The sequence below is a fragment of the Ipomoea triloba genome, chromosome 1, assembly GCF_003576645.1.
Source record: "Ipomoea triloba cultivar NCNSP0323 chromosome 1, ASM357664v1".
Lineage (NCBI taxonomy): Eukaryota > Viridiplantae > Streptophyta > Magnoliopsida > Solanales > Convolvulaceae > Ipomoea > Ipomoea triloba.
The window spans coordinates 36,119,697-36,143,899 of record NC_044916.1 but is presented as its reverse complement, the minus strand read 5'-3'; the positions used below and the strand labels follow the sequence as shown (position 1 = coordinate 36,143,899).

The following is a 24,203-nucleotide window of genomic DNA, read 5'->3' as shown; positions in this document are numbered from 1 at the left end:
CTTCAGATAACAATCCGTAAAAAAATTAAATAAGACGAGCATAATTATATTATTTGTGGGGAATAATTCTACATATGGTGGTGTAAAAAAAGGAGGTATTGTCCATTTCAAAAAGGGTCCCCGGGGCAAAAGAGTTTCACTGGTGACATTAATTCTCACACACATATGGACACTGCTTTTCCCAAGTGGCTACAATTGTGCTAGCCACTTGTGACTATATATAATACAACAGCCATTATTGTCGCATGAATATATTCCAATGTGCATTGTACTATGCATATAAATATATATTAACGTACGACTGGCTAATTCTAAGCATGGAAATGTATGTATGTATGTATGTATATACATGCAAGATCGAAGAGATGGGCTTAGGTTTAGAGACCCAATGCATATATGCATGCATGATATTGTGGTTGCCAGAATAATGATTTTGAAGGGGCAATTTGAGAATAAAAATGTGTACAGGTTAACAGAATTGATGAAACAACGGCGTCTGGGAGATGAACACAAAATGACAAGCTAAGGGAGGGGTGATGGAGATTGAGGAGACGAGAGTGGTTCGTTTCCTCTTTGCCGACAGGGGAAGTATGGGACCCAACACTTTTTTTTGCATACAAATTATGCCAGCCTTTAACGTCACCTATCCTTTTCTTCCCCACCACCATAGCGCCATGCTCATTCATGTAACTCAAATGCCCCACCACCCCGCCCACCATTAATACAATTTGCACTAACATCCCACAACTTTTATTGTCTTCAAGTTTTGGTAGACAAGATAAATCATATATACAAAATAATTTACAAGTATCATCTCCATCTGGTCGATAAGAATCAAACCATGTACTCTGAAAGAGAAGATAAACCTTAATTGAGATGTGTTTCAACTGTTTACATACCCTATGGAAGAGATAAAATAGGAAGAATCGAACCATATATGCACCCCAAAACGACTAATAAAACAAAGTTGATAATAACTCATTTATATCGGAGTATGTGCACGGGATATACTCGATCTTGTGACCTAATTAGCCGATAAAAGTAAACCAGTCATAGCTGATTAATTCAAATTTAATTTGATAAACTAATACTACGTATAAACTACTTATCACTGATCATTAGCTCAAATCAATCTGGTAAATAAGATGCTTTCACTTGAATGCATTGTTGGGTGGGGCACTTGGGTGAATTTGATATTATTCTCGAGGGCCAATGTACAATCTTTATCTTCTTTCTGAGCCTTAAATATGGGAGGGAGGATTCGAAATGGGCGTTTTTCAATGATTTTGCTTTTTATGTCCAAGAGCAACGTATTTCTGGATAATCATTTTAAATATTATTTCAACCAAAAAGATATGCTTCTCTCTCGCACTTGCAACTTTTTCTCCAAGATATACATTAAAAAAAAATTTAAAAATAAATAAAAGAGAGAGAGAAAGAGTACGAATGGGTATCACTTTCGTTCTTGCTGTGAGTGTTGCATGAATGGTCATTTTCATTATAATTGTACTTAGACGACAAACATTTTTAAAATCACGCTGTATTATATTCTCTACTACGTTAAAGTAAACAAAATTACTTGATTATTATCTTAAATGGTGGTCAATTAGGTAAAATATGATTATGATATCAACTATTACATGATAACAAAGTTTATCATGTGTTCACCATTAAGTAATGACTGTGAATTGTTTGTCACAACTGGTCAGATCAATTGATATGAACATCTAGTTAATAATTACCATGTCAAAACCGTCATTAGTTAATAAAATGTACCGTAATATTTGTATATTTAAATTTAATTACGCTATCAAAAGTTGAAAAGTTAAATGTATAAACACAATGTAAAAACTATTAATTTAAACAATTACGTACACTATATTCTACGTTATCATCATTCTCTTGTATGCCAAATGGTATCGTGATAAAGTTGACTAGGAGAGACTCTACGAACATATCTCATTGAGTGCATCACGACCGTTAAAAACCAATGTATGATGTATCTACCTAGAATATATATAAATATATGTATGTATTGGATCAAATGAGAACAAGTTCTTATGAGAGAAATAATAACCATCTCGATCTTACATTTAGAAAAAATTGGGTGGACTAGGTCAAATTAAAAAAAAAAATGCGATGGTATTTTTGTAATTATCACCAACTTTATTATGCAAACTTGAACACTGAAATATGCATTTTTTTTATAGAAATTTTCAAGTTTACACAATTAGTATTAACATATTACACAATTAGTATTAGCATTTTGCACATTTTGTATTAAAATATTGCACTTGAAAAAATGCGAAAGTGCATTACACTTAGGGTTTCGATTTTAGAGTTTATAACTGATTTTTTTTTTTTTTGGTTTTATTTGATTTAGTGGTTCACTTTTTACTTTTTTTTTAACTACTTTTTACTGCTTAGGGTCTACATTTACCGTTTAGATTTAAAATATATCTTTTCGTTGATTTTATAAAATTTACAATGTTTGCATAATTAGTTGTTAAAGATTGCATATTTAAGTGTTTAAATTTGCATAGTAAAGTTGATTATCATTACAAAAATATCACCCCATTTTTAAAAAATTTGATATGATCCGTCGAATTTTACAAATGTAAAACTAAAATTAATTCTTATTTCTCTTCTATGATATCGTTCTTATTAGATCAACACACACACATATATAGTCTCTCTTTTTTCTTTTTTTTTTTGGTGGTTTTCATGGTATGGGTTTTAAATGAAAGTAACCAATAATTGTGTGCTGGGTGTTAAGTCTCTTTCAAATTTCAAGCCATGCGCAATCACCAGCTAAAAATTATTTAAAAGTGGACTTGTCACATATCATCATTAATTATTAAATATGATCATCAATAGTAGAAGTATATATATACATATATTTTACGACAAAATGTTTTGCACTTTTAAATCATGCTCTAACTGTACAACCCAAAAGGTAATAGTTAGGGTGATTGGTTTAAGTGATATTTTGAATTAATATTACAATTTTTTAAATTTTACGAACACTAAATTTTCAAATGTAATATTTTACATGATAGTTCGTAAATCACACTAAAAAAATCCTTGTAATAAGTTCAATTAAAATAGTGCTGACAATAATAAAATTTATAAATTTTAGAAATGAAAATAATATTATATCCACTCAGGCACCTTTAATTGTAATTTGTTGGGGTTTGCCTTTATGGTATAAAGAAATCAATTAAATCTCCACCGTCAAATTTCTTGATTATGTTTGTTGATTTCATATAAGTGATAGATAGGGACAAAAGATAAGGTTGGAGAGCAGGAGGAAAATTAAAAGGATGTTGGGTGGGCAGCAAGCTCCAATAATGGAGGTACATCAAGGAAAATAGTAAGTGTACTATCTTTAAAGAGTAAAACTCTAGTGAATTTTTTTTTTAATTTTATGAGAAGATAATAATTTAAAAAACAAATTACGATTCACTCTTATTTTTTTATCTATCAAAAAATGAAATAAAAATAAAATGAAACGAATAAAGTAACATGAGAATTTTATCAAGTAAATCATTTTCCATACACTACTACTACCTGCAGTACCCTAGATTTGATTGGACTTTTGAGAGGAAGGACAGAATCTCCAAAGTTCCAATAGCCTCTAGTGAAATTCTACTACAACCACTACTGTATACTATTCCTTTATTAGTTATAAGAAATTAAAAACTCTCAATAATTAAAAAAAAAAAACAAATTTGATCAATTCTAAACTTTAAAATAAAAAATATAAGTTTTCAAAAAAAAAATATAAAATATAAAAAACTACCAATAATACATGCAGATTGAGTTTCCAAGAAAATGTATTGGAAAAATACAAAGAAAGTTTATACGCAAACAGAGCCTACAACTACTATAACCTTACCTTACTTACACATTGGGAAATACATAAACCCAGGTGTGTGCTTGGACCGACGACCTGGAAACAAGTAATTATTGCATAATTGTTTATTACACCAAATAATTAAACAAAAAATTATTGCAGCCATTAATAATAATACTAATAATTTTGTTTAGAAAACCAAAAAAGAACAATAAACCCATGGAGTAATAGGGTGTCGTGGATGGCAGAGAGAAAAACAAATAAATTATTTTTAGGACTTGGTAAAGTAGAAGAAGTACAGTACTATGTAGCAATGGACAAGAAAGAAGCTAGCATGTCTAATCCCAAAGGCATGTCTCATCAACTTTTTTTTTTTAATCTTAATTTCATGCTCACATAATAAAGATATACAAATTTACTCCGTAGATAATATGACATGGTAATAAAATAAGATAAAAAGAAGAAGAAAAAAAGTACAAGAAGAATAAAAATGTTGATTCTTGAAGGGTAATAAAAGAGTGATTGCATGCCAGCCCTTAAGCTAGTTGTAGGTTGGTGTACTTTAGGTGTGCATCAAGTTGGGTGTCTTCTTGTTAGGCACTAGCTAGGGCTGTCTTTCAATGTTTTCAGACTCTACCTAACCCAACCAGCGTGAACCTTACAACATTATTTTATAATATTTCTTTTATAATATGGTTTTTATAGTATCCAAGGCAACAATATATGGTTCTACCAAGTATTTGACACTGCGGTATTGATAGTACTTAATATAATTAATTATAATATATTTAGTTATTAAAGAATAGTCGAGTGAGTTGAGTAAGATTCTCAAATAAAAAATTACAAATTTAATTTTTATCAATATTCCTCGACCGAATCTATCACGCTTGAGCCTTTGTGGAGTTTATCCAATTTGAATCCTCATAGTGGCAGATTTTTCTCGTATCATAACTCATAAGTTATCAACATGAAAATCAATCACCATGATATAAATCCATGATGCTAGGGTATTTTTCATTTTTAATCCTTCATTTTTTGTGACATTTCTACTTATAATTATCAATTGTCATTTTTCATTTTTTTTTCGTTTGACTTTGAATTTAATTCTTTTGGAGAGTTTTTTTTTTATAAATAAACCTAACATTTCTTGAATTAACATCACAAGAAAAACATGCCAAAATACAGTATATTCAGCTTATGTTAGCTTAGAAAACACTCCAACATGATTAAAAATGGTAAGAAATTTCATATAATGTTTGATGAAAATTCACCAAATATTTTAAAGTTGATATATTAATATTGAAGAATGCTAATCTAAAATTATAAATAAAATTTCACCAAAAAAAAATAAAATTACTACAAAAATATGCTACATAACAAGTGTGTCTCATGTTACTTTGTTATATTTACTTCTTTTTTTTAACCTTTAAATGTACAAGGAAGAGGATGAAGAAGCATCATCGTGGTCAAAGATCATTATTTAATTAAATATTATTTTATAATATAAACAAATAATGAGAAAAATCGCATGGCTCACCAAACAAGATCCAGCCGTTCATCATGCAAATCGAAAATTAAAAAAAAAAAGAAAAGAATTATATATGTGCATTGGAAATGATGACGTAGCGTGCCACATGGCACGTGACGGCGACGTAGCGGGCGATGCTTTCTAGACCAACCTTACCTGGATTCAATCAAGCCCACGGCCCAGAGGATGAGATGCATAAAAAGATTTTAAGTCCCTTTTGGATCAAATTCCAACATGCTAAATCCAGTTAGTTATACTAATTTAATTATTAAATTAAATTAATTAATTACTACTAGTTGGAATTTGTAATCCTGGCTCAAAGCCCTAGACCCTATTTGGACCACAAATATAATTAAAGAAAAAATTTCATGCAAGTATCAAATATGTTCAATTTAATTTAACGTTTGTTGTCTTTTTGAATAGCATAAAACTTACAAATTGTAACATAATTTAAATCTATCATTATGTGGTTTAATCACTCATTTCAAGGAAATTTAGTACTAGTATTACTTTTGAAAAGGTTGACGGGTGATTTATGAAAGTGACTCACTTATAACTATTCATAAGATTGGATGGTTACTGAACAATTTGTTATAATCAATTAGGAAACTTCAATTATAAATTGGACTTGTCAAACCATGCGTGTTCATAAAGAAGACCATTATTTAGTTGAAATTTATTTATGTAATTTTATTCACTTTTTATTGTATAAAAAATAATTATAAGATATAATTATTAATTAATAAAAATCTAGAATAACTATGACAATCGTGAGCATATTTAACAAATATTTACATTTTAATATAGAAAAACCCAGTTGGTATGTTTACGAAGATTAAGGCACATGGGTGTTGATTAGATTAATGATGAATAACAAAAAATTGGACGCAATTATCGAATATTCGCACGCATACGACCGCAGAATTAAAAAAGTGGAAGAAATCCTAATTCTTTGCTTTGGTCCTAAGGCCTGTCATGTGACAAGATCTCGGGATTGACTCAGCCTTGCCTGCCAACAAATTATATGTACGACATAATTCATATCTTTAAGTCTAATATGTTAAATGTTCATGATTCTAAATAATTTATTGTAAATAAATTTGTAATTGTAAACACACAAAAATTAATATATCAAATTCAAATTTAATATTTTGGTTACAATGAGTATTTTGGTTATGTGAATTCGTTGAAGGGTCTCCAACCTCAAATAATTTGATCATCAATGTAGGGGATTTTAAGCTTTTACTTTTATTTTAAAGATAATTTTATGGTGATCTCTAAATAAACTTCAAAGGTTTTCACCATGATGTCTCCATGATATGTTAGAGCATCTTTATCAGTGGGGATATTTCGCGGTTATTGAGAAATTTTTGTAAGTGTGATTAGGAAATAAAAAAATGGGGAGGAATGAATAAAAAAAAAAAACAAAACTGAAAATAAAAAAAATGTATATATAATTTATGCTGCTGTCTGGCACGCCTATTTCCCTCTCTCTCCTATTTTTCACTCTTCCAAATCAGCATTTACTATTCCAATATCTCACTATTATACATTGATGAATTAAAAATAATCATCTTTATTACATTTTCAGTATCTACAGTAATATATTATAAATAAACTTTTAATACATTAAAAATAATATTAAATATATTGAGAAAATTATACGTTAAAATGCTGGTTGCTTGCCTGCTACAAAGTTTTCCCTTCCTTCCATTCTCATACTTTACATTTTACCATTATTTCACTTCACTATATGATTAATTAAGGAATTAAATTAAGCTAATTAAGCATGCATGTTGTCGAGGCATCTCGAGGTTTGGCATAACCGTCGTTGGTTAAACCAACCTATTCAACCATATTTAATTAATATTAGATAAATTCTCGAGTTCTGTGATTCTTTTTAAAATTAATATATGTAATGACTTATTATTTTCTTCTCAAAGTAAATAAACAAATGAGTAGTAGAAGATGGTCCTCCAAACCTATCAAATAAAATGTCATAGCATGCTATGTTATTGCATCAGTTGGAGTAGTTGGCAAGTGGATTGTTAATATAACTGTAATGCCATATAATTGATTATATATATATATGTACTATGTTAAGTAACTCCCAATAATTATATCACGGAATATAATTTGCAATGCAATATCAACTATTAACATATATATAACCAACTTAGTTTGTGTGGGTGGCCGTGCATTTTCGTCCCTTAAGAGAGATTGAGAATTCGAACCCCCTTTAGTATGAAAAAATCAATCTGACTATTAATTTGCTCCTTAATTGGACCGATCCGGTGTGAACGGGGATTAGTATAAGTATGGTACAAGTTTAAAGGTGTCTCCTACTGTTAGAGCTATATATATGTGTGTGTGTGTGTATTGTATCTTCATTTTCACTGTTTTATACGTTACAATATGGAGCTTGGAGCATGATCTAATGACTGAATTAGTGTTGTAATAAGCAAATGAGGACAATAGGCCCATGTACTAGAGATAGGTAAGTGTTAAATGGGCTATGGTTTGCTGTTGGATAATGATGTGTATTGTTTGGGGTGTTTAATGGGCCAAATCCAACCCCATTCTACTACTTCTACTCACAGCTATGAGCTATGTTCATACACAAGAATGAATACATACATCCATTATGATGGGGATGGAGAGTGCAGCAAAATCTGACAGTTCAAAGTGGAGTTCACACTCTTAGAAACGTCAGTATTGGATATCAGAGCATTGCTGGGAAGGAAGGCATACATGCATGGTGAAACAACTACGGATTATGAGGTAAGGTAGGTAGGTAAGTGGTGGTGATCACGAATAAGTGTAACAAAAGTCTCTTATAAGTTTATTATAAGTTGTGAATTTGTCCCGAAATTGCATTATAGTTATAGAGATAAATACTCCCCATTGTAATAAGATCTCAAAAAAATTTATTAGATTTTTTTTTTGAATAAATATATGGTAGTAATTAACAAATAAGTCATTGATTTGGTGTCCATGGAGTATTGTATATGGACCTTAAGGATCCGACCCGTTGCAAATCGCAATCGATGGATGGCCCATACCCGAATAAAAGGTCGGGGTCTTAATTTGGACTTTGGAGTCCAATTTTGTATTTTCTTTGGTTCTGAGTTTTCCAGCAAAATCTCTGAAACTCGTTGGTTTGTTGTGTTCTCCAGAGAAGACACAGTCCACAAGCCTTCCATGCTCTCTACGCCGTAGAATTCAATTCAGAAATTGAAGCCCAGAAGTGATATAATCATCCATTGTACAGTGGCCACGACTATCGAGCGTTCTCCTTCATCATCAGAAGCCAAGAAGACGAGTGAACAATGAATTTGCTGCCAAGCGGAGGCGGCGGAGGGGCCTCTCTGTGCTCTTCTGATCGGTGCGCTCTGAAATTCACTCACCCAATTCCTCCCCTCTTCTCTAACCGCCGCCCCGGGCGTTGTAATTGCAACCCGACTCAAAGGCCGCAAACTCAGTCCAAGCTCCCCACTCTTGCTGCCGCTAACCCGGGAGCTTCTCGGCCCTCTGCTGCCACCGTCACACCGCCCAGTTCAACTATAGGCTCTCACTTCAATGCCGCCGGTGATGATGTAATCTCTCTGATCACCCAAGATAGGGTTCCTCCTGAAGGTGTAATCCAATTCCAGAACCCCAATTCTTCTTCTCGCATTGGCAAATGGAGGTAATTCTTGTTATTTTTCTTATGTCATGATTAAAATTCGATTTTTTAATTTTATTTTATTTACTGAATGTGATTTTGCGTGAATAGAGTTTTGATTTTTTTTTTTTTCAATTTAAATTGGCAAGTTTAGTAAAGTGGCATTGTTAGCTGGAGGGGATGTAGTGGCTTTGCTGTTGTTCTCAGCAATTGGAAGGTTCACTCAGGGATTGCCGGTCTTCCACTCAGAGACATTGCGAACAGCTGACCCTTTTACTGCTGGTATGGGCAGTAGTAACTAAATACTGCTTACTTTGGAGGCTTTTACTTTATAAAGCTTAAGAATGCATGTTTGAATGAATGGACATGTCTGAGTTGTTTATTTATGTTAATAGGCTGGTTTTTTAGTGCATATTTTCTTGGGGGATATGCAGAGGATGGTCTAGGAATGAATGGTCTGTTCAAGGGGTTTATTGCCGCAACAAAGACTTGGTCTTTGGGTATCCCAGTAAGTTCCTTTACATAATTTTCAGTTTACTAGTTAACCTTTACGAGTGTTGATTGATTTCTCTTAGAATCTGTTTGCTCATCAGTTATGTTGCTATAGAGAGCTTGGGTGATTACATATCCTGCAAGTTGAAAAATTGATAATTCATTTGATAATATGATTTAGATGCCCAAAAATAATACTGGTCCTCGTAACTTTAGAAATGTGTACTTCAATGCCCTCTTTGAAATTGAATTGAATACTCTGGAGCACTTGTTGAAGATGGAAAACATTTTAGCTTGTTTCATCAAACCATTTCTGGGAATTGGTGGTTTTACCATTTTACTGATTCTGCCAATTCAATTTTTACAAATAATTTTCTCACCAACATGTTGTGCAAGGTTATATTGACATTGCCTCTGTTGCAAGAGTTGTTTAGTATGCAGTATCTTAGATAAATAGACAAACTGGAGAGTAACGGACACTTGCATAGTTGAAGTTCTAATTCTCATATATTAATACATACAAGCTACAAGCCTACAAATACTAGACATAGACTAAGTGAATTTAGGCATTTAGAAAACTGAAAAGTGAAGCTAGAATTAGACTCTCTATATTCTGAATTGAAGAAAGTGGAATTGTATGCTGGAGTGCCATGGGAATTAAGGCGCGTGTGGACCTTTTTGCAACTGAAAATAAGTGTTATAACATAACTTATTTTCTGTTTTTCTTCTCTGGCAGTTGGGCTTAATTATTAGGACAACAACAGACGGCCACATACCGTCAGCCAACATTATCACAGCTACCATGAGGAGCACTGCTGTATTACTTATTGGATGGAGAACACTATTGCTGAGTTCTTTACCAGATGGGAGGGGTTGAAAATGATGCTAATAAGCGTTGTAACCCATTAAGCGTTGTAACCCATTGCACTTTTTGAGGTAAGGGTTTTCTCATTTAGCCAGGAAGGTTAATCTGAGACGGTCTCTCTTTCTTATTTTGTCACTGTGTTCATGAACTTTAGTTGATATGCTGCCATTGCTTCTCTGATTGTGTTTTGTTAGTAAAAAAAAATTAAACTGAGGCCAAGTAAAATTTTAACTTGTCAAATGGGTATGATGCATCTTGGTTTCCACCTGATCAATCAGATGCTGCGTATAAGATAAAGTTTGTTATACCGTATAACTATTGCTTGCTTAATTCACAAAGTAACGGCTGGCATTCTTTGGCTTTGCAGGTTTTGACATCACTTGTGGGAGTATGATAATTGTTGCAACACAAGTGAGCTTTACTATACATACTATTTGAAGGCAATTTTCATGATGCAAGAGATATTGGCATTTCTTAAATTGCCACTATCTTAGTACTCAATCAGCTATGGCTATCTCCTTGTCTGCATTTCAATACATCCTAATGACGGCACTATGCAACATTCTGGTGGAATTTCCCAAATGCTTCAGCCGTAATTCCTCCCGGCGATGAGTATAAGATCGATGTGCCTGATTACTCAGACGGTTTGCCTGCTAAATGTGGGAAGTAACAATCACCAACCCACAATAACTCTTTTTGCTCTATACTTATCAAAGTCTTCAGCAATAGACTTCAATAAAATGACCTTAGATTACTTGAGAACTTCTAGTCACATATATCAGATTTTCAGTGTCCAAAAACTTATATATCAGAATAATAGATATATACGGAGTATTTTTAATTTTCCTTGGGCACACTTTAACTGATGATACAAATCCTTTCTTGAGCATCCTATTAGTTGAATTTTGTTATGTTGTCATGGTTGGGTGAAGAGCATATCCACCTTGCCACTATAAGCAGCCATGATTTTATTCTCCTATATCAGCAGATTCTGGAGAAGAGACATGCTTGCCCTATCTTCAAAAAAAAAAAGAAGACATGCTTGCCCTCAAATTTCTACAACATCTATGTGGAAACTGGAAACAGAGTCATTTATCCATTTTAGACAAAATCTTTAGCATTGACATTTTCAGAAAATCTAAAGTATTGCTCCAGACTACATTTGTGTTGTTTACATGTTCATTGTATCTGTTTTGAGAAAGAGACCTATGCATGAGTTGATTCAGCAGAGAGAGTGAGAGAGAAAATCTACACTGATTGTGACCAGACAATTCAGCTTAGATAAAAGATTAGCGGCTCAACTTTGGGTTTGAAGTCCGCTTTGTGACCAAAATCAAAGATAGATCAGACAGCTCTTACAAGGAGTCGAATAGCCAGATCAATTCGATTGAGGTTGCATCTTCTTGAAGCTATTCGTGATATGCTGGCAAGAGATTAAATTTGTGAATTGCCCATGTCTATTGGGAGACTAACTGGTATCCAGGATTAACAGTTGTATCTTCATATGATTGAACCCTTCCATAGTGCATTAATGATGGAAAGTCAAATAATATTTAGAGAAGATTAAGGAATGGTGTAAGCAAGGAAGGAAGCAGGCATATATGGAGGGGATTGGTGTTTTCTTGGATCCGCTGGTGTCATTACTGTCTGAGATCAGTTGTCGTTATCGATCAGCTGTTAAGGTAGACAAACGTCTGACTTTTAATTCTGGGTTTGGGTTTGTGTTGGGCAATTTGGTAGTGAAGTTAATAAAGGCTCTTATTTACTTTTGGATTTTCTGCTCTCTCTCTCTTCTCACGTGAACAAGTGCATTGCATTGCTCATTTATTGTTTTACCAGTTTATCTGCAGCTGGCTGGCGTGAGCACTGAGCTTTTTTTCCTTGTTACGTACAATGTTTGAACTTTGAAACACAAGCTGCCAATGATAATACTCCCATATTTCAAACCCACAAATTCTTCTCTGCTTTGTCTTCCACACTGGAATCTATGCAGGGTTTCAGTTTTCAACATCAAGTATTCATGCTATACTGTCTCCCTTTTGAATCAACGCTTAAGAGCACATGGGTTAGTTTGAGGTTTTAATAAGTGTATGCGTGGTTAATTAAAGTAACAATTAAGCCAAACACCTTGTGCTCAGATGACATGATCATGAGATTGAGCCTCGGTGGAGATTTTGATTTTTTTTTTTATTCATGAGATCCAATAACCAAAGAGAGTGGGAAAACCCCATAATTTGAATGGCAGTGAATTCATCAGTTTGTGTTGGGTGGATTCACTCATCATTACTACATAATCAAAAAGCAAAGAAAATTTAAAGAATCACCACCAATCACTTCCACACGCACAATCCCTTGCCTCTCATCATTTACATTCACATTCACTGCTCTTTCTTACAATTCAATTCTTGCTTTTACAATTCCCTCCCAAATCTCACTTTCTGGATTCAAACCAAATCATTCCCATTGGAAAATATGTCTCCCCGGCCCTCATTGTCGCCTCCATGCACTTCTTCTGCATGCAATGCAGTTCTCCCATGTTCAACAATTCTTTTAATTTTGCCATTATTATACTTAAAGCAAAACAAGTTATAATTTGGGTTAGCTTTAGTTTCTTTCTATCTAGCTAGCTAGGTTTATACTCCATTATATCCTTTATTGTTGGACCACCATTAACAACTTCATCCATTATATTTCCTTATCTATTTATTTTTTAAGTTGGAAATTCTATCACCTTTAATTTGTTGGGTTGACAAGGTAATTATGGTTCTACAGTTTCTTAAGTACTAAGGAATTGGTTTAATTGCTTACCACAATTTTTGAATGTATATGTTCATTTGTCACGGCTTTACCCACTACTCAACCTTAAACTATACATCAATTTTACCACTAATCGTTATAGTCAAGTTATGTTTCAAGAAAGATCTGATGACTTAGGGAGATTGACCTCAATTCTTGACCGTAAAACCTATATAGTCGTTGTGTGTGAGTGAAGTGACGCTACACGTTTTCCTCATTCTGTAGGTCATGATATGCCTTGAGATAACCATCTCATGTCCCCTCACTAACAATAACTGTTTTACCGGTTTGTTGATTCTTAATTATAAGTTATACCAATTCCTATAATAGTGTATGATTTCTTTTTAAAATTAAGTTTGAAATACTTTTGTGGGAGAAAAAAATAGTCATTTCTTTATATTTTGACATAGAAAAATCCTTTCATGTTGGCTTGGTAATTCTATAGTAAAGGAATATTCTTGTGAAGACATAAAACAAGGCTCTAGGACTGTGTTACAGCCCTAGGATGCAGAAAAAAGATTGTCATTTTAATCGCACTTTTTATAGCTAAGCTACGTAGATAACATTCTGCAGATCGATACTACCCTAAAAGGAGAAATTTTGTGCTGTGGCATTACCTACCAATTTCACATCGTTACCAAATGTGCTTAATTATGCCATTAATTAGCTACTTAATCACACTTTAATTAGTTGATAATGTTGTTGTTTAGGTTGTCAATTAAGGATGCTTTTGCTAAGGGCCCTTTGCTCATCATTCCTGGAATATATGGAGCATATTATAGACCCATGACCACCCACTCCCTGACTTTTGTCTGGCATCAGGTTTTGACTACCCTCCCTAATTCTCCCTTTTCATACACCAATCCCGTGCCCATACTTTATAATGTCCCAACATAGATTCGAATTGAAAATCTTATAATTACTATGTTAATTGTCCATCTGACCACATTTATAAGCAGTAGTTTCATAAGCCGATATGTGTATGTAATATAAGAATATAAATTAAAATAAACGTTCTAAGCATATTTAGCGATAGTAAATGCGTGGCATGATAACTCTTGTAAGAGTACACTAAATTGGACCGAATCCAAATTAATATAGAATGCATTAAAGATCGAGGACAAAACGAAAGGAGAAAGAAGTAAATTCTCTATATTCTTTCATGGTACAAAAGTTGATGAGAGCATGAGACAGTGAATTGAATTTTGGTTATTTATTACAGACCAAATTCAAGGAGTACATAGCCTACAGGCTACAGCCACCTTTGTAAAACCATGTTCCCATTTTCATGAAAGGGTGTGGGATATTGAAAAAAGGGAGATTGACTATATGAGGAGTAATCCTGCAATATTTTCACTTTTTTTTTTTTTTATCACATTTCATAAATTGTTATTAACATTATATGTTTTAATTATATATTAAGTTTAAAATTATAATTTTATTTTTTAAAAAATAAAATCAAAACATAAAAAGATAATTTATTTCATGAGACACTTGTCATTTTCCTTGTACGTAAGGTCACAAGAAAATTATGGGTTTTTAAAAATGGAAAAAAAAAAAAAGGGAGTGTGCAGAGTGGTGGCAGGGTGAATGAATGGTGGTGGGGTGAGGGTGGCAGTACGTACAGAGAAAGAAAGCTGTACGTACTGTATGAAGTGACTGCATGGGCAGATGTCCTTTCTCCTTCCCTCATATCTGTATATATACTAAAATTCATGTATTTTAACTGTATATTTTTGCAAACCATTGGTAACAGTAGACATCAAATGGAAGGAAAATAAAACTCCGTATATACTCTTAGGTAATAAAATTTTTGGTAGGTTAATACTAGAAATTGTTCTCTACCAGGGTAGAGTCATATTTGTAGGGTTTGATTCTTACTAGGTTGAAATGATCTAGTTCATAACTATTTAATATGTTGTTCGAATATAAAAGTCATTTTTTTTGACATTACAGTTACTTTAGTATTTTGCTTATCAAAGTGTTATACATGGTTGGGTAAAAGTGGTCCTTTACAGGCCCCATAACATTGTGTTAGTGGATGATAAGCTCAATGTAAGATTTGTTTTTAGCAATAAAAGATGGTTTGATTTCTGTCATGAATATTAGAAGTTTGAATTTTGATTTAAATTGTATTTTTTGCGCGTATAAGTAATAATTTGGTGCGATTATCTCTTCATAGCCTGATAATAGATTTATGGGACCAGAATATAGCCCACGAATTTGAGAACATGGGTTATTTTGGGAAGAAAAAAAAAAAAGACAAAGTAAAAAAAGAGTGTGGCTTTATATAGTAATGAGACTGAGCGGGGAAAAAGGAAACTTGTATTGGTTATTATATCATCAGAGTCTGACCAGCCTCTCGCCCCATTGGCTCTTTCTTTCCCCACTAGATTGAAGCGATCTTCTTGAATCTTTTACTATTTACTCCGTAATACGGTACAGCTCGTCTGCCCCTTGAGGAAAACATTTAAATCCCAGAAAAAAAAGAAAAAGGTTTCTTCTTTATTTAGTTAATCCCGCTTTTTCATGGCAGACGAGGCTCAATAAGTAGTGGGTTTTGTCAGTTTTATTAGTGACTCATCTCAGAGCTGAGTTTTTGGAGGGTTATGGTAGTCTGGGTTTAACTAGGGTTTAAGCGTGTGATTAGTGAGAGTATATAAACAGTTCTTGCATAAAGCACTAGTCTTTGGAAAACTACTTCTCGTTATGTATAAAACACAGATCCCTATGAAATGATACTCATCAGCATTGCTGCCTGAAACTCATTCTCTTTGTTTAGTTCAAAGGGACCTTTTTTATAGAGAGAGAGAGTCTTTGCATTTTTATTTTTTTTGAGAAAAGAGTCTTTGCATAGATAGAAGAGAAGGGTTTTGTTATTTTCTTGTCTTATTTTAGATGATTGTGTTGAAGGTGAAGATGAAAATGGAGTTTCTATGTATTTTCCTGCTGGAATGATTGTCAATGATTGAGGTTTCTTGAGGCACAGGAAACACTACTTCTTGGAACGCAAGAAAAAGTAGGGCCAAGAAGGGGAGATTCAGAAGGGGGAAAAATGAAGTCCATGAATGATCATAACAGCTGCGGTGGTAATAATAATAATGCTAATAACAACAGTCAGTTGTTGGGCTTCTCCCTCTCACCCACCATGAAAATGGATGCTTACACTGCCACTTCTGCTCCTACAAGCTTCTATCATTCCCTTTCCCCCCTCCACTCTTCTGGTCTCTGTTATTCTGTTGGGGAAATCGGTGCCTTTCATTCTCCCTTGTCTGCTATGCCTCTCAAATCTGATGGCTCTCTTTGCATCATGGAAGCTTTCTCAAGATCCCAGACTCGTAGTATGCTTTCTAATTTCTATCCCCTCCAAAAAAAAAAAAACTCTTTTTTTTTTTACCCTTATTTTGTTGGGGTTTAATTCTTGGTATTAATACTGTTATTGTTTTGTATGTGGGAAGGTATGGTGCCAAATTCTAGTCCTAAGCTGGAGGACTTCTTGGGAGGTGCAACAATGGGGGATGGTCAGTATGGTAGCCATGAGAGGGAAGCTGGGATTCTTAGCTTGGACAGCATATATTATACCCCCCAGGATGTTGAACAAGAAGCTGCAAGGCAGAGGTCTTTGGGCTTTCATCAAGAGCCACAAAATCACCATTCTTACTACTCTAACCTGCAATGCCATGGTTTTTACCAGCAACCACTGGAGGGAGAGCCTAAGCAAAGCCACCAGCTTGATTGTGGCTCACAGATAGCTCAAATGCCAGGAAATGAGCTCAAAAACTGGGCTTCTGTTGAACTCTTTGGACAGCAAGCTCCTGAGCAACAACAGATAGCCACCACTGCCCTGGGGTGTAATGAGTTGCAGCCTTTGAGTCTTTCCATGAGTCCTGGCTCTCAGTCCAGCTGTGTTACTGCTGCTAGGCAAATTTCTCCCACTGATTTGGAATGTGTAGCCATGGACTGCAAGAAAAGGGCCTCTGGGAAAGTGGCAACAAAACAACCCACCCACAGAAAATCCTTAGACACCTTTGGTCAAAGAACCTCTCAGTATAGAGGTGTAACAAGGTCCATTCAAAATCTTGTCTTCAAATTACACTTTCCATTTTCTAATGCTGTTAAAGATTACTTATTAGCATTGATTAATGATGCCTATATTATGATTTCAACAGACATAGGTGGACAGGTAGGTATGAGGCCCATCTTTGGGATAACAGTTGCAAGAAGGAAGGGCAGACTAGGAAAGGGAGGCAAGGTCAGTCAGTCTATGGGAAAACCACAGGCCTTATTAGCTAGCTTTCTCTGCAGTACTATTACATATTTGTTTGGATATATTTGTTTACAGCACCAGTTTTTGGCCACATTATCTTCATGGTCTGACTTTTAATATGAACTTTTGGCATGTGCATTCTTGCTGGGGATATGCTATTCTAATCAACTGTTTCTGCTCTGATCTTTTTAGTGTACTTGGGTAAGCCCATGTTCTATTAATTTAATTTAAATACTAAAAGATTTGGCAAAGATTAATTATATTTAATCTATATTTCAGGAGGTTATGACATGGAAGAGAAAGCTGCAAGGGCATATGACCTTGCTGCTCTCAAGTATTGGGGGCCTTCAACCCACATTAACTTTCCAGTATGGTTTAGTTCAACATTACTGTCTAAGTTTATTAATCTGCATATATATGTTTTAAAACATACTGATAGGGGACTGGATTTGGTTCGTGTCGTTTTGCAGCTGGAAAACTACCAGAAAGAGCTCGAAGAAATGAAGAACATGACACGCCAGGAATATGTTGCCCATCTGAGAAGGTAACGATCGAATAAGCCCTATAAGTGTGTTGTTTTAGTAGCTAATTTGATCACTGCCTTATGTTGCAGGAAAAGTAGTGGATTCTCTAGGGGTGCTTCAATATATCGAGGAGTGACAAGGTCCTTAACGTCCGTTTCACTTATGCTTATTAATACCGTCCCATCTCTTAGGAAATGAAAGTGTCGAGTTTAACTTCGAATGACAATTTTATTCTCGGTGGTTAACAGGCACCATCAACATGGACGCTGGCAGGCGCGAATAGGCCGAGTTGCAGGAAACAAGGACCTTTATCTCGGGACATTCAGTGAGTTTTCGCTCCCCCTACTCTTCTGACTTTCAGTAGTTTAGTTGTCCTACAAAGTTCAAATGCCATGCTTGATAGAACAATAATGCTGCAACTACTTTGTCCTGGATTGCTAGCATAAAAGACTTTGCTTCAGTCTTTTCTGTCTTTTTAGCTGCTATGATGCTTTTGCAAGGCTTATAATACTGCTGCTACTTTGAGTGCATCATTACTAATGTTAGTTTAGTGGAACTACTTTAAAACCCTTTTCCCTCCCTAGCCACATGAAAAGACAAATTTGCCCTCACGGGGAACTCAGTTGGTAGATTGCGGGCCCGGATAAGGGCAAGAAAAATAGTATTTTCGATTAGGTACTTTATTGTTGAGCATATAATATATAAACATAAATGTGCAATCCAACTGTCAGCTTAGAATTTTATTTACAGTGTGCTTAATACATGCTTATGACATGATTATGGTTTATGTACTTTACAGGCACCCAAGAAGAAGCTGCAGAAGCTTATGACATTGCTGCAATAAAATTCCGTGGCATTAGTGCTGTCACAAACTTTGACATTTCGAGATATGATGTGGACAAAATCTTGGCGAGCAATTCTCCGGCGGCCGGAGAATTATCCCGGCGAAACAAAGAGGCCGCCGTGGAGTATAATCAGGAAAATAACAGTACTGGGGCTGTTTCCGACTGGAAAATGGCATTGTATCAGAGCACAGATCAGCCGCAACAAGAACAACAGAATGCATCTTTTGGATCAAATCATCAAAAACCCATCTTCTCAATGGCGGCGCAGAATCTGATAGGGATGGATTCATCAATAATCCCCTCGGTTCAGACCCATTTGATCTCCAACCCATCTTCCCAAATCAGCAGCCTGAGCAACTCCAGAGAAGCCAGCCCGGACAAAACCGGCTTGTCGTCGGAAACCAAATTCTTGATTCCTACGACAAACAACGTTAACGCCGCCGCCGCCGCCATTTCATCGTCTCGGTCGCCTATCCCACTGTCCATGGCTCACCTTCCACTGTTCGCCGCCTGGAATCACTCTTAAAACTTCCCATACTTTCAGTTAACACGTGGAAGACTGAAAACCTAGGAATTTACGTACTACAATCACGAATCACGACCTAGATTGTCTGTAACTTAGTTTTGGATTCTGGGGTATACTGCCATTTAGATTCTGCAATGAAATTAAATGAAAATTTTTTTTTTAGTCTTTTCTACAAATTAAAGTACAGAACCCAGCTCGATCAGATCAATGCTTCTTCATTCCAATAATGCAGAAAAAGTAATCTTAATGCTTTGACCAGATCATGATATCATCTGCTATCTAATCTTGAATTACGCCATTATTATACCTCTCATTATTCAAAAAGGGTGAGAGAGATGCAGATTATTCTACAGTGTAAAGTGACAACGTTAAGTTAGTGGGCTACATTAAGGATTTAGGATCATAATTACTTGGCCTACAACTTTTTCTTGGATATTTATAAAGTTGGATTCTTTGGCATTAAATTAGGTTGCTGCTGATGAAATTCTATTGGATCTACGCCTCTAGTTTCCATGCTCTGTATCTTTTGTCATCTCTCTCTACCCAAAAGCAATGTCATGTCTTGATGTGCCATTCACCACTATAAACTATAAACCAAATTCAACTCAGAAAATGCTATTTGCAGAATTGCAGCTATCCAAAATTTTATAGTTTAAAAAAAAAAAATTGATTCTTTGATTTTTGTGACATTTTTACTTATAGTCTTCCGATTTTTATTTTTATTTTTTCACTATTAGTCTTTTCTCTTTGAATTTTTTATTATTTTAATACTTTCAGCTAGTTTTTTTTAGTTAAATATATATCACCTAAAATTAGTTTTTTTTTAAACCAAATACTATTGAAAAACACGTCAAAAAGACTAATAGTGACGAAGAATTGAAAATAGTTTCCAGCTCCGTCAAGCACTCAAGCTAATCCTAAACTCTTATAATCTACCTATTTCTTAATATTTATTAGTGGTTGTAAGTTAATTAAATCACTTATGTCAAAATTTAATGCTAAAAGTAACATTAATTACCCACTAAAAATTGGGTAAGTCCTGTGTGAGACGTATAATAATTCTTAACTAAAATATAATACATTTTTATAGACCTATAAAATCTACATACAATTTAACTAATAAATATTACACATTTTATGTAAGACGGTTTCACATATAAATTTACTCAAATATTTTATTAATTCATTTAAAAAAATCTAACTTTATAATTACAATATATTTATTAATTGTCATAAATTATTGGGTAATCAACATTTCAATCTTCATATATTGCTAAGAAGTGTAAATGAATCTTTTATGTAACGACTGAATATTTTCTATAAATCAAAGAAGTGTGAATGAACACAAAAGTAATTATTGACTGCACATGCATAATCTAAGGAGAAGTAATATGGTCATTGGATTGTATTAAAGGAAGCGATTTTGCATGGACATTTGTACGGTCCAGATTAATTATATTAATATTAAGGTGGGGCCCTAAAAATGATGAAATTGGGCACCACGAATGTGAGATTCTATAGATCTCATAATAATCATGATGTTATTCTTCTATCCTTATCATCAACAACTTCATTAGCTGGCCATAATTGCGCACAGTTTTTATTTTTTATTTTTTTAATAACAATATTCAGAGCTTTATATATACTTTATAAGTTTATATTGCTTGGGTTAATAAAGATAATTTATCTTTTTAAAGATTTAAATTTGATTTTGATTGCTAATAATTTTTTAATGGCTAAAGTAAATTTAACAAGTCTAATTTATGTTGCCAACCATTTCATTATATTTGTGGATAATCTATAAAGAAAAGTTATAATTCTACTCTTGATATTATATATCCCGTCACTTTATCTATATTGATTGAATATAAAGAAAAGAAAAAACGCAAGTTGTCCTTTAAACCTAATAATCAATAAACATATCAAGTATCTTTAGACCATCTCCAAAAAAGATGGCAAATCAACATTTAGGCAAAAATTTGACTTGGCTGGTCTCTAATGAACACGGTAATATGGCAAATTTTGTATTGTGGGTGACCAGTATTGCACCATATTTGGCGCAATGCTCGTACTGTTCATTAATGCACGAAAAAATTTTGATTTTTTTTTTCAGTTTTGCCCTTGTTCTTTTTTTATTAATTTCTTTTGTATCCTTTTTGTATAGAGTAATATTTACATATTTTGTTAAATAATTAGACATAAATTTTATATTATTAAAAATAAAGTATATATCAAAACGATCAAAACAAGAGTACAAGACTAAGGCATTGTTTGGCGTACATATCTTAAAAGCTAGTAGCTAGCTACAAGCTTATTTTGAAACACTACTTAAGGTAGCGTTTCAAAATAGGATATTATTTTAAGCTCCCTACGTTTTACCAAACATAGTTTATAACTTATTTGTAACTTAAAATAAAATATAAGCTCTGAAACAAACTCTAACTAAAATAGTCTAATATTAAATATAAATTAAATAAAAATGTACGTTTTACCAAACATAAATTATATTGTATATTAAAATAATTAAAGTATTAATATAAAATTTGAATTTATGAAAATACAAATTATTTTAGTGAAATAATAAAATTTGGTGTAAACGGGTTGGAATAGCAACAACAACATCGGGGAAAAAAAAGTCAAATACCTACAAATTTTATTTATTTATTTAATTTTTTTTTACATAGATAAATTTGTTTGTGGAAGAAAGAATTGAAGGATGTGTATCAAATTAGAAAGTGTGTTTCTTCTCTAAAAAGTCTAAACACATAGTTAGTATATATAATATATACTATATGCTAAGTAGAAAACTTCAAACTCATTAAAGTTTTGTTTTATTTTTATTTATTTATTTATTGTAAAGGGCATCTGAATGCCAAGAAAACAACCATGTAATAGCAAAATAAAACATGGATCCTTAACTAATTAATATAATATGAAGAAGATGAAGGGAACACTAGACATGCATGATTGATGAAGTTCGTGGATACAAGGGAACAATATAGTGTTTAATGGTCAAAAAGGGCACAATATTCGTGGAAAATAATGGAAAGCAAATAGGGATATATATATATCAATAATTATGATACCTGTGATTTATTACCGGCGCTGCATACATGCATATATATATATATATATATATATGCAACTAAAAGGTGAAAATAATGGTGATTTGAAATGGATGGCCTGCAGGTCGTGCGTGCTAGCTAGCTTGGCTTGGCTTGGCTTTCATATCAGCTGCGGTATTGGGCAGGATTGATGTTTGGTCAAAATTAATGATTATTTCATGGGTTGTCGACAGCTGCTTTGCTTTGCTTGTGTACTAATTAATCCAAGATCCTATGAGCTAAGAAAATTATTTATTTATTAACGAGGTAAACCCCACTCCTCACTATGTGAGTATGTGGGTAAAGCCCTCGCCCTGTGACCCTAGCCGGCAAAGAGCCACAAGGAGGTAAATCAGCCTAGGTTACCCATAGCTGACCGGCACAAACTCAAGGGCTTGAGGTTCGAACCCACGACCTCTCGGCTGCAGGTGTAACTCTCTTACCACTTGAGCTGCCCTTACGGGCGCTAAGAAAATTATGTATGTATGTATGTATGTTGCTCTGATCTGTCGTCGTCTTTAATTTGTATAGTTCTGCATGTTAATATTATATGGTCCTGTTTTCTTCACTGCAAGCGTTCTACACTTCTACTTGGTGCAACGTAACGTAACTTTACTACTTTTCTCTCATGCGAAATCCACATACGATAAACCGAATGTTGACTTGAAAGGTCCTCCAGGATGTTAGTTTTGTTTGTCGTCCTACTTGAGATGAAATGTTGGATATTGATTAAGGTAAAGTGGAAAAGGAGTGGCACATGTCTCCACCCTTGCATGAAACAACTAATTAATAATGGATGTATATATATGATATATAGTAATTAAACTAGCATTTAATGCATGTTTTACGTTGTTCTAGCTAACTAGTGTTAGGAAAGCATTTAGTGATACAGACTTTGTCTTTATTTGTTGTTCCACATTGATTCCTTAACTCACTTGCGGCTTCTTCATAAAGCTCAAAACTTTTTAAAAGATTGAAATTTGTCATTGTAATTAACTATATGATATTTAAACTGTTCCTTTGATACATAGTTTTGTTCCAACAGATGGATGAGAAATGGGATAATAGTACTCCGTACTACAACAAAAGGTGACATTATACCAAGATCAGAAAACATTAATTACTGCTAATAAACTAATGCATATATTGTTGTTTTCTTTTCAATAAGTAGCACTAATTATTTTCAAATAATTGTTTGTGCATCTACTAGTCAAAGAAAAAACTCATGGTCTAAGCTACCCATATTGCATCATTGCATTTGTCTCCTTTGATCATCCGCCCGCAGGCAATTCAACCCAAAAATAGTATAGTTTAATTCAAATCACCACTAAACCTTCATCTATACAAGTGTTGGCCCATCATTTAGGCCCAACGTGCTGAATGTGTGTGTGTTGGATAAACAGCTAGTTTGCCGTTATTAAACTTGGGCCCGTTGACCCACTAAGTGATCACTCCTTAATGGGTAAAAGTTGAAGATTAGTCCAAACCATTTACACAACTTATATGGCAGGCCTTAAGGCCCAGTATGTCTGAGATTCTTTTTTAAGTTTTATTTAAAAAAAAAAAAAGTTATATGGAGTACTAAATTTACTAGTTATACTAAATTTACAATATTTAAAAAATTTTAAATCAAAATTTTGGTACGAAAGCGTTTCTCAAAGTGTTTGTATACTGATACAAAAAAAAAAAAAAAAAAAAAAAAAAAAAAAAAAAAGGGATTTAATACCTTTGATCAA

The 24,203-nt window shown here is 33.6% G+C and overlaps 2 protein-coding genes across 4 annotated transcripts; both read left to right on the top strand.

The window, feature by feature from the left end:
• Positions 1–8,503: 8,503 nt before the first annotated feature.
• Positions 8,504–11,299, top strand: LOC116022680. Of its 2 annotated transcripts, XR_004099258.1 has the most exons (5): positions 8,504–9,072; positions 9,203–9,330; positions 9,444–9,556; positions 10,277–10,476; positions 10,773–11,299. XR_004099258.1 is itself a non-coding variant. In XM_031263504.1 (4 exons), exons 1-4 carry the CDS (start codon positions 8,714–8,716, stop codon positions 10,415–10,417), a joined length of 741 nt encoding a protein of 246 aa, XP_031119364.1. In that variant the 5' UTR covers positions 8,504–8,713; the 3' UTR covers positions 10,418–10,477. The 2 variants fall into 2 exon arrangements, 1 of the variants encoding a protein (XP_031119364.1); XM_031263504.1 differs by lacking the exon at positions 10,773–11,299 and having other exon boundaries at positions 10,277–10,477.
• Positions 11,300–15,556: 4,257 nt separating this feature from the next.
• Positions 15,557–19,539, top strand: LOC116022136 (AP2-like ethylene-responsive transcription factor ANT). 2 transcript variants are annotated; one of them, XM_031262726.1, is made up of 10 exons: positions 15,569–15,697; positions 16,115–16,542; positions 16,660–17,266; positions 17,371–17,453; positions 17,661–17,669; positions 17,748–17,836; positions 17,939–18,012; positions 18,082–18,132; positions 18,241–18,317; positions 18,792–19,539. In XM_031262726.1, exons 2-10 carry the CDS (start codon positions 16,257–16,259, stop codon positions 19,361–19,363), a joined length of 1,848 nt encoding a protein of 615 aa, XP_031118586.1. In that variant the 5' UTR covers positions 15,569–15,697; positions 16,115–16,256; the 3' UTR covers positions 19,364–19,539. The 2 variants fall into 2 exon arrangements, with proteins under 2 accessions (XP_031118580.1, XP_031118586.1); XM_031262720.1 differs by having other exon boundaries at positions 15,557–16,542.
• The last annotated feature ends 4,664 nt before the right edge of the window (positions 19,540–24,203 follow it).

Coding starts and splice junctions, on each gene's coding strand:
- LOC116022680 (XM_031263504.1), top strand. CDS start 8,714: ATGAATTTGCTGCCAAGCGGAGGCGGCGGAGGGGCCTCTCTGTGCTCT. Junction 9,331..9,443: donor AGCTGACCCTTTTACTGCTG/GTATGGGCAGTA, acceptor TTATGTTAATAG/GCTGGTTTTTTAGTGCATAT. Junction 9,557..10,276: donor CTTGGTCTTTGGGTATCCCA/GTAAGTTCCTTT, acceptor CTTCTCTGGCAG/TTGGGCTTAATTATTAGGAC.
- LOC116022136 (XM_031262720.1), top strand. CDS start 16,257: ATGAAGTCCATGAATGATCATAACAGCTGCGGTGGTAATAATAATAAT. Junction 18,133..18,240: donor ATATATCGAGGAGTGACAAG/GTCCTTAACGTC, acceptor GGTGGTTAACAG/GCACCATCAACATGGACGCT. Junction 18,318..18,791: donor CCTTTATCTCGGGACATTCA/GTGAGTTTTCGC, acceptor TGTACTTTACAG/GCACCCAAGAAGAAGCTGCA.